We start from the raw sequence: 10,510 nt of genomic DNA, 5'->3' as shown, positions 1-10,510 counted from the left end.
AGGCCTTTAAAGGGATAGTTCAACATTTTGGCAAATTGGCCCATTGCCATAATCCCTATAGTCATAGCAGTAGGTTCGTTACCTTTAATGGTCGGTGCAAGCTGTTTTTAGAACGGCGGAGCAGAGCCGTGAGCTGCTCAGAGCTACGCTACGGAGGCTCATTATGGGATTTCTTGGTTTCCCTCATCAAACTCATCAAATACACAATCCAACAACTCCACAACGCTCTGGTGGACAAGTTGTGACCTGCACATTCACCACGCTATGAGATAATAACACAACGTTACCACACAGAGTTGTTTTAGAGGGAAATTCATGCAAAACCGTTGATGCACGTTGCCTTCAGGGACAGTTTTTCATCAAGCAGTCTCTGTATTCCCTCTAAAACAACTCTGTCTGGTAACGTTCTGTTATTATCTCATAGCGTGGTGAATGTGCAGGTCACAAGTTGTTGGATTGTGTATTTGATGAGTTTGATGAGGGAAACCAAGAAATCCCATGAGCCTCCGTAGCGTAGCTCTGAGCAGCTCACAGCTCTGCTCCGCCATTCTAAAAATAGCTTGCACCGACAATTAAAGGTAACAAACCTACTGCTATGACTATAGGGATTATGGCAATGGGCCAATTTGCCAAAATGTTGAACTATCCCTTTAACAAAGGAATAACAGGGCTGGATGTGAATAAATGAAACTCAACAATATTACAACAACATTACTCTTTATTTACTTCCACAGGAAAAACATTTTCACAGGTTTTTTTTTATTTTTAAACATTATTATGTCGACTTAAACTACTGTAACTGATAAATAAGAAAACGGTAAAAAAAAAAAAAGATAGAAAAGGCACACGGCACACACGGTAACATGATTGTGGTTTGTTTTCTTTTAAAAAATATATATATATCTGTATATATAAATGACATGACACAAGTCTTTGTTGCTGCTGGATTGTTTTTTTTTTGTTTTTTTTTGCAAACTCAGGTCCATGTGTTTCGTTTCAAGTCCGACTTTTCCCACGGGTCCAAACGGTGCAAATCAACAATAAATTAACACATAAATAGATCACTATGAGCTGAGCAGGTGGAGCTGGGTTTGTAGAAATTAACTCATTTAAATGTCAAGAATAAAATCTTGTTTTGGTTGAGATGCGTGTGTGTTTGTGTGTGTGTGTTCAAAGAGTTCAATACATTTGGTGAAGTGTGCAGTGATCGTCGTCTCACACAGTTAAAGCTCAGGTCAGTCGACACAGTAAATAGCTGCCAAGCATCAAGACTCTACTTTTGTCTTAATTAGCTACTTTTTTTCTTTAAAACGAGTAAATTAGTTTCTAGTTTCAACTTGTTGATTAAAAAATCAGTTAGAAATTCAAGTTAACACACACAGACACATGGAAATATATATGAAAAAAAGGACAATATTAACTCTTGGGATGTAAATTTAAGCAGCTCAAGTTCATTAATGTTGTGACTTGTGAAGAAAACATTATAAACAACATTAAAAAAAAAGGAATATGTCGCTCATTTACATGATTATACAGCTGATTTACGTCCTTCATGAGACTGAAGATTAGTGTTTTGTTCCCCTAAACTAAAATAACTTCTCTTCTCCATTTTCTCACAATGAGTTTTTGGACACAGATTAAAAAAAACAAAACATAAAAAAGCAGTTAATGTTACATTTTTACCTAAAAAATAAATCATAATAATCGATCTGTGATCAACTTCAGTAAAATCAAAGACTCTTATGTTATTTTTAATAACATTCACATTTCTCATCATCATCTAACAACAGTGGGTAAAATGTATTTAGTGGTTAAGACCTCCAGCGATGAAACAACGAGTCGGATCGTGATCAACTGATAAAACATTATTGATCCGACCAACGAGGTTCAAACAGCGCTCGGTGATAAAACAAAAACAAAACAAACATTTTTCTCCTTTTCAGTTCTTCACCATTTAACTGTTATTACAGAGAATGGATCACAGGGTCAACACAGCTGATCTGAGGTCAGTAGCCACGTTTACACGGACACAAATAATTGGAATAAAATAGGAATAAAAAGCCGTGTTTCCACTGCAGGAGTTCCTGGTAAAGGGACGTGTGACAGTTTCGATCATGGCGAGGTCGTTGTGCAGTGTTTTATTTATTTATTTATTTTTTAATTTTTTTTTACTGCTCTTGTTTATGTTTTTTCTGGCAGTACAGTTGCTTTCAAAAAAAGAAAAGAAAAGATGGCATTGCCGTCTCGATTGTCATGTAATCCCGCGATCACGTATCTATCACACTTCTTTTTTTACCAGGCCTAGTACTGCTACTCCCGTCTTTTACTGAGTTATTCTCTCTTTTTTACGGCCATCTCGTGTTTTTAGTAACGTTGTGGGGTTAAAAAATGCCGCTTATTTGGGGGCTTTCTCTTAGCGTCACATGATCCTGCTTTGAGTCTGACCAATCATTCAGCACAGAGTAAATCTCAATTACCCCCAAGTTCCTGCAGTGGAAAGCAGCGCCTTATGCTGATTTGAATAAAACTGCGTCATGTAAACACGTCACATTGGAGGATTTCAATCCAAAACAGACTCATTGGGAAAGAAACTTCTTTTCCAAACAGGATGGGTGGTGGTAGTTTATTATTCCATGTAAAGGGTTAATAATGACGCTGACTTTCAATTCCGACAGAGAAGCGAGAACGTCGACTCGTCCAGCAGCTTCTGTTTACATGATGCAACACGAAGAGAGAGCAGCTGTCGAGACTCGAGACTGCGATATTGATTTTTAATCCACTAAAAAAGCTTCATGTTTTCCCATCGCTCCGGATCGGCTGCTCTGATTGGTCGCCTGCGTTGCCGAGTGGCTTTTTGGCCACGCCTCTTGGGAGAGGGAGGGTGAATTCACCTTCACCACCACAGACCCAGAACTCGACCTCGGATGAGACTCGTCCGCTCGGTGAACGTGTTGAGTTCAGTGTCCGTCCGAGTTTTCAGCCTCTTCACAGTTGACTCATGTAGTGAGATCCGTCGTCTACGACCCAGTGTCCCTGCGTGTCGTCCGCTGCTCTCTGCACGGCGCGTCTTTGGAAAACCTACATGTGAACAACAAGAGGAGAAGAACTAGGAGTCAATCAATCAGTAAAAAAAAACAAAAAACACAGTGTCAATGTAATAAAACACTTATTATTCATTTGGTTTATCTCAACGCAGCCTGCAGCTTTTGCCAAGTTCAGCTCATTGAAAAGTCTCAGATTGGGAGAAATATTGATGAGATGTAGATAATTAATTGTTTCTGCTGATTTAATTGTATCACTGCATATTTATTTATTTAACGGTTTCTGAAGACAAATACATGATGATCATTGCACGTTAGTGAGTTTTACACCTTCCTGTGCGATATTTCACAATAAAAGCCCAATTAAGAATTTAATGTCTGTCCACTGACACACTAGGAACACAGTAAGTGTTGAGTTTGTAGTGAATTAAAAAAAGACAAACAAAGAGTAAATCAAAACTTATTCTTATTAAAATATGACGAATTTCCCTTGAAGACTTTGGAAATGGGGAAAAATGCCACGTAGCTTCTGCAGATAGATAGATAGATAGATAGATAGATAGATAGATAGATAGATAGATAGGTAGATAGGTAGATAGATAGATAGATAGATAGATAGATAGATAGATAGATGAATAAATAGATAGATAGAACGATAGATAGATAGATGAATAAATAGATAGATAGATAGATAGAATGATAGATAGATAGATGAATAAATAGATAGAACGACAGATAGAACGATAGATAGATAGAACGACAGATAGATAGATAGATGAATAAATAGATATATTGATAGATAGAACGACAGATAGAACGACAGATAGATAGATAGATGAATAAATAGATAGATTGATAGATAGAACGACAGATAGAACGACAGATAGATAGATGAATAAATAGATAGATTGATAGATAGAACGACAGATAGAACGACAGATAGATAGATAGATAGATAGATAGATAGATAGATAGATAGATAGATAGAACGACAGATAGATAGATAGATAGATAGATAGATAGATAGATAGATAGATAGATAGATAGATAGATAGATAGATAGATAGATAGATAGATAGATAGATAGATAGATAGATAGATAGATAGATAGATGAATGAATACATGAACCTATTGCTATGACTATAGGGATTATGGTGAGAGGAGGATCTGACTAAATGGTGAACTGTCCCTTTAAGGCGATATTAATGCTAAACCTCTGACCTGTTGGTTCTGGAAGCTCGGCGCCTCCCGGGCGGAGAGGTTCTTCACTCGGACCGCTCCCTGTCGGTCCAGAGAACGCGACCGCGGCGACTTCAGCTGACTGCGCCGGTGCCACGACTTCAGGTGCTCGTTCACCATCTGCCGCGGCGGCACGGCGGCGCTGCAGCCGTAGAGAGCAGCCTGCTGCTGTTCCCACGGCGACGGGCCGCCGGGCGACAGTCTGACGTCGTGAGGTAGCGGCCGCTGAGCCCGATGGTGAGGAACCGGAACGGGAACGGGAACGACGTCTTTGTACCAGTACTCGTACCTGGATGAGATATAGATAATTAATTGTTTCTGCTGATTTAATTGTATCATTGCATCTTTATTAACGGTTTCTGAAGACAAATACATGATGAACACACAACACAAGTCAACTTAAAGTCAAAGGAAAAATGTTTTTACTGTTCTCAAATGTAAAAAAGGGTCACATTGGACCCTCTACATTATTTAAGGCTTATATAACCTGATACTGAAATCATTTTACATTGTGTTCCTAAAGTAAACTAACAAATTTTAGTGTAGAACGCCCTTAATAAGCAATGTTCAGCTTTTATATACATATAGGGAAGTTTAGGTTTGCAGCTCTCACATAAAGCATATGATTAGGACTGACTTATTTCACCTGCGCAGTATAGCTGGCTAAGATCCTCTCTTAGAGTAATGCTGAAACTGGTAAGCTTCATTGTTTTGGTAGATTTTTACTTTTGTGAATGCTTGTTAATGCTCATCTTATCAGTCTCACGATGTTACAGTATCTTATAATGTATAATATAATGTAATGTCATGACTGGACTTTATGCTTCTTATGTGAGCCGCCCTACAGATTGAAAGCATTAGATCCCTGTTCATCATTCAAACTGAGAAACAATCCTGAAATATTGCAATCATGTTACAAATAAGCTGTAGATCACATCCAGGAGCTGAAGGCATTATAGTTTATAGTGGACATTCTAAATGGAATGTGCTTTTAGCATGCGTTTTCTCAATTAAAAAAAGGCATTTTAAAAATGTGTAGATAGATAGATAGATAGATAGATAGATAGATAGATAGATAGATAGATAGATAGATAGATAGATAGATAGATAGATAGATAGATAGATAGATAGATAAATAGATAGATAATGGTGAGGAACCGTCTTTGTACCAGTACTCGTACCTGGGGGACGGACACGGCGGCTGCGGTGCGTAGTAGCTCCTCGCCGCCTCCACGTCCGGCGGGAGGTACATGGCGTTGCAGTAGGTCTGGTGAGCGGCGGCGGCGGGAGGGAAGAGCTGTCGGGGGCCGTGGTGGTGGTAGAAGCTGCTGCTGCTGCTGCTGCTGCTGCGGGGGAAGGAGGGATGAGGAGGAGGAGGAGGAGGAAGAGGAGGAGGAGGAGCGTAGCCGGTGTTGGACAGCAGCAGCGGAGACCGTTGGTACTGACGCGGCGAGTCGCAGGGGAACTCCTGACACGGCGAGCTGTTGTACGACGAGAACGAGTGTTCGGAGTTGCTGTCCTCGGAGCCGTAGCTCGCCACCGCCGGAGGAAGAGGAAGATGAGGAGGAAGAGGAAGAGTCTCTGGGAGCGTCACCGTGTAGTCGGTCAGGCGCCGCCGCGCTCCTCTGCTGCGACCGCGCTCCTTCTCATGAGGAGACTCAGGGTTGGACAACCTGGGGAGGAAAACAATACATTAAAGGCAAAGCAGAAAAAAAAAGCACTGTTCACTAAAACTTAAAGGGACAACGAGGAGTTTTGGAAAAGCGAAGTGTTTTCACACTACATTTATGAGCCTCCGCGCACCGTGAAATTCTTTGACCAGCGCAAGACAGACTCATGTTTTCATTCATCAAGAATTAAAGTCAGAGGTTCAAAGACGATCACATACCGTCGTAGTTCCCACCATAAACGGCGATTCAGCTGCGTTATTCTCATGACTCGCCGCAAAACCGAAAGTAAGGAAACGCTGGTCGGCTCGACCAGCATTTCCACCACCACTAATAATAACAAAATAACGATAGAGACAAAACCATATATTTATCTAAAATGGGCCCATTAACAAGTGTGGGTAACGTTAACGTGAGACTTTTTTATAACCAAATAGAAACTCCTTGTTGTCCCTTTAAAACCAGCAGTGAAAAAATATTTGAGTTAACTGAACCAATAAAAACTACAATGAACAATGCAAAACTAACTAAAACTAAACTGAACTGCAGATAAAATCAACTTTATTTTCATAGAAATCTAATGTTGCAGGAAGAAAAAACAGCTCAGCTCAACACGGGACTATTTCCAGTACGACCCCCCCAGGTAGATGAAAGTAAATGAACCATTGTGTGAGGACAGATGGGAACATTTGTTGGAGGAGGTAAAACTAAAAAGGAAAAAATCCCACAAATATGAAGGAGAGAAACTTCACAGAGAAACTTCTACAGAACAAGACTTTCCTCCTGAAAAAAAAATCTAAACTAAAACATTTTATCTGACTAAAACTAAACTGGAAAAACCAAATAACACAGTAACGGTGCTGTGTGTCTGTGTGTGTGTGTGTCTGCAGGTGTGGAGGCAGTCGTACCTGAGCGACAGCTGTCTGTGCACGCGCATCTCGGGCGTGGACGGCGTGCTGCTGGACTGGGCGCGGCTCAGCCTCAGGTGGGACAGCTGCACCGGCAGAGCAGACTGAGCCAGGCAGGCTTCCAGTGGCGGCAGCAGCTCCGACTTGGCCGGACTGCTGGTGGAGAAAAACACACAGAAACACACACAAAAATACACACGTCAGTTTTTCTCAGTTTGTGCATTAAAACCGTTCAGGCAGTTTGTTTCTCTTCCTGTGAAACTCATCGGTGACTGTGAACTATAGGGATGTCACGATTACTTGCTTTCACAATCAATCGTGGTATTAAACACCACAATTAATTTATCGTAAACAGGGTATATACAGGAATCTTAAAGCTAATTCTAATACCTTTTTAAGACTTTGTCAAGACCATCTCAATATTTTTTAATACCTCACCGCCACTTCAAGCTGTACCCATTTACATCAGTGACACTTTTAACGCAACAGTTTTAGTTTGATTTATTATCCTAGCCTATTTTGAATTCTGTTGTATCATGGTCGAGTCTTTATCACAAAGGCAAAAAAATCTTCTTTTCTTTTTTATGTACCGGTTCATCTTTGTTTTTATTTTAAATGTAAGACTTTATAAAGTTGTGAAAAGACTTTTTAATACTTTTTAAGGGTCTTAATTTTCACAAAATTGATGTATCACCTTTTAATACTTTTCAAGACCCCTCGGATACCCTGGTAAAGATTCCTAAATACCGCCACTTTCCCCAAAAATTATGTTGGAACCATATTGGCAGATGTGCTGCAAAACTAAAGGTAAATGCACAGATACTGGTCCATTTAACTAACGTAACATTGAATTGGTAGGAATTTAAATGTTAGCGTGTCATTTTTAATTTAAAAAAAAGCAAAACAAAACAAAAAACGATTAAAATGAACACAAACATTTGGTATAGACGACAATTTATGACCTGAATATTTCAAACACTTCCCCTGGGGGATTAATAATTGGTCATATATTAATAGATACTTGAAATATTTTGTGTAAACAATGAGTAATGTAATTATATTTTTTTAACTATATTTGATTTTACATATACGTAGTGTGGTGAAATTAATTAATGCATAATAATAGTAATACCGTGATTATTTCTCAGACAATAATCGTACCAAGAAAATGTATAATTGTGACATTCCTACTGTGAACGGTGATTATCAGAGGTTGGAGGTTTTACTACAGAGATCTGAGATCTGCTGCTACCGGTCAATAAAACCTGAATCACACTGATCGTCGTGATAAAGAGCTTAAAGATCTGAGATTTACAGCTTTACGGGCTTCAGACCAGACCAGACCGGTGCAGCAGCAGCTGAGTGAAAGCAGGTGGCAGCGTTGGACGTTCAACAACACAGACACAAACATACTGGCACCTCTGCACTTTTTTTTCTCCCAGATAATGCTCCATTAGTTTTTCCTTCGCTCTCTCCATATCCCACATCCTTACTTTGTCTCTTTATGAGTTTAATTCATTAAATTTTTTTTGTACCTTATCTCTATTGTCTCTATTTGTTACCGAATCTCTTTGCACTTTATCTCTTTATTTTTTTCTCATTTCTGTTCATTTTGCTCATATAACATTGATTATGTATGCACTTTATCTCTTTTTTTTATTTGTTAGCCATTGAAATTTGTCTTGCTGTAATTTGTTATAGGGGTTATAGGGGTATACATAGAACCTATGTACAAGCCAACCGGCTTCATTCCCTCCTTGCACCATTGAAATTTATGTGCTAAATAAATAAACTCTAAACTCTAAATCCTTGCAACTACAAAATGTTTTAATATTCTTTTACAACAAAGTAAAAAAAAAATCTGTGTAAAATCTTGACATTTTACACTGTAGAAAATGATTGGTACCTTTTCAAAAAGCAATCAATCACTGGATAATTCAAGCATGTGATGTGATCCTTTCATTTGTACTTTGTCACCTGTGACAATTAAAGGTCGCAACATACTTGCTGCTTGATCGAACGTACACATGCGTCCTGTCTGTGCCGGACTGTGCTGCTTATACTTGTTGCAGCACTGCACAGCCAAAACGCACAATACTGGTGGTCTACAACAGAAATATAACCCGGAAATTGTGAGAAGCCGCATCGATCTGTCACCAACTATACTGACAGGCGCCTGCCACTATGTAATAATCACTGCAACTACAAAATGTTTTAATATTCAGACGTGTATTTCTTTACAACAACAAAAGAACAAAGCAAGTAATAAAGTAAAATCTGACATATTAGACACAGAACCTTAAAAATGGAGACTGGAGAAAATGATTGGCACCTTTTCAAAACTGAAAGAAATCAATTATTGGATCATTCAAGCACGTGATGCTCCTTTAATTTGTCTTTTAACTCACCTGTGACAATTAACAGGTGCTGGCAGTATAAGATCACACTTTCTACCAATAGTTTTGTCCTTTACGCCTCAGTTTTTTTGTTTTGTTCCATTAAGCCGGTGCATATTCTCATTTGTCCAGGTTTTGTTCCATTGCGAACCAAAGAAATTCACCTTTGAACACAAAAAAATTGTAGTTGCAACAGTTTCCAGGGAGAAATTGTGGCATTATCTGAAAGGAAACAGTGCAGGATGCCAATATTTCTGACCCTGACCTTCACACTGATCAACTATTGTATAAATCTGCAGCTGCACCTACGTTCCTGTCTGACGCCTGCTGCAGATGTAATTAATGTAAATGTCATTTAGTCATTAAGTCTGTTCCTCTGCAGCTCAACCGGTCCAGTCAGAGGTCTGAGGTTTCTGCCTCTTATAGGAAACAGTCGGTGGCTTCAGTGTTTGTGTCAGATAAACTCAGGATGTACAGATGGGAAAATAAGTCTTTTATCTCCTGCTGATTTTGTAAATCACAAAGAAATGGACATGAATATCAACAAAACATCCAGAAACAATCTCATCATATAAAAGGTTTTAACTTAATTTACATTTGTATCATGTGAAATGAGGGCAAAGATCAGCAGGGGATCAAATCAAACTGTATTTTTCCTCGTGGCCCATCATGATTACGTTCAAATTTTTCGCTCCCGTGTTTCCGAGCCGCCTTGAACGCACCGTCACTTTGTCTATGGCGTTTTTTTTTTTGTTAATGCCGCGTACAAAGGCACATTACTGTCGGTAAATACTTAGACTGAAGAGAAGAGAAGACGACCTGACCCACAAATCATATCAAACGTTTGATAATTTAAAAAAAGATGTAAAACTTTATTCACGACGACAACGATGAAGATGGATGTTTTTCCTGCTCTTTGCTCTTTGTGGGAACTGTGAGGTTTGTAAACACTGATCTGTGTGTAAAACGCCTGCAGATCATAATTGATGCTGTGGATTATTGGCACAACATAAATGAAATGAACTAGACTTGACTTGTGTTTCTTGTGTTATCTTTACCATCAACTACTACATAAACTACTACAACTACAAACCCTGGGAACACACACACATTCACACATTCACACACATCGAGTGCTGCTTTAAAGTTTGTGAACCCTTCAGTTGTTTGGATTTTTTTTTTTTTTTACCATGATTTTCTTATTTTATCATCACCAGTTTTATGAAATGTCAGGTTTATGTTTGTCCTTGTTTTGAGG

At 39.0% G+C, this 10,510-nt stretch overlaps 1 protein-coding gene across 1 annotated transcript in view; it reads right to left on the bottom strand.

Moving 5' to 3' along the window:
- Positions 1-2,985: 2,985 nt before the first annotated feature.
- The window catches only part of inavab (innate immunity activator b), a gene marked incomplete at its 3' end in the record, with an annotated part of 40,903 nt that continues 33,378 nt past the window's right edge, over positions 2,986-10,510 (bottom strand). The window contains exons 8-11 of the mRNA XM_083971221.1: positions 6,857-7,012; positions 5,463-5,954; positions 4,264-4,570; positions 2,986-3,078 (exon numbers count right to left, since the gene is read on the bottom strand). Of these exons, the coding sequence (XP_083827347.1) occupies positions 2,986-3,078; positions 4,264-4,570; positions 5,463-5,954; positions 6,857-7,012 (1,048 nt within the window). The remainder of the gene's footprint in view (positions 3,079-4,263; positions 4,571-5,462; positions 5,955-6,856; positions 7,013-10,510) is intronic.

This window comes from Trachurus trachurus (genome assembly GCF_905171665.1).
Source record: "Trachurus trachurus genome assembly, chromosome: 5".
Taxonomy (NCBI): Eukaryota; Metazoa; Chordata; class Actinopteri; order Carangiformes; family Carangidae; genus Trachurus; species Trachurus trachurus.
Note: the sequence above shows the minus strand (reverse complement) of the source record. Positions and strands in the feature narration are given on the sequence as shown.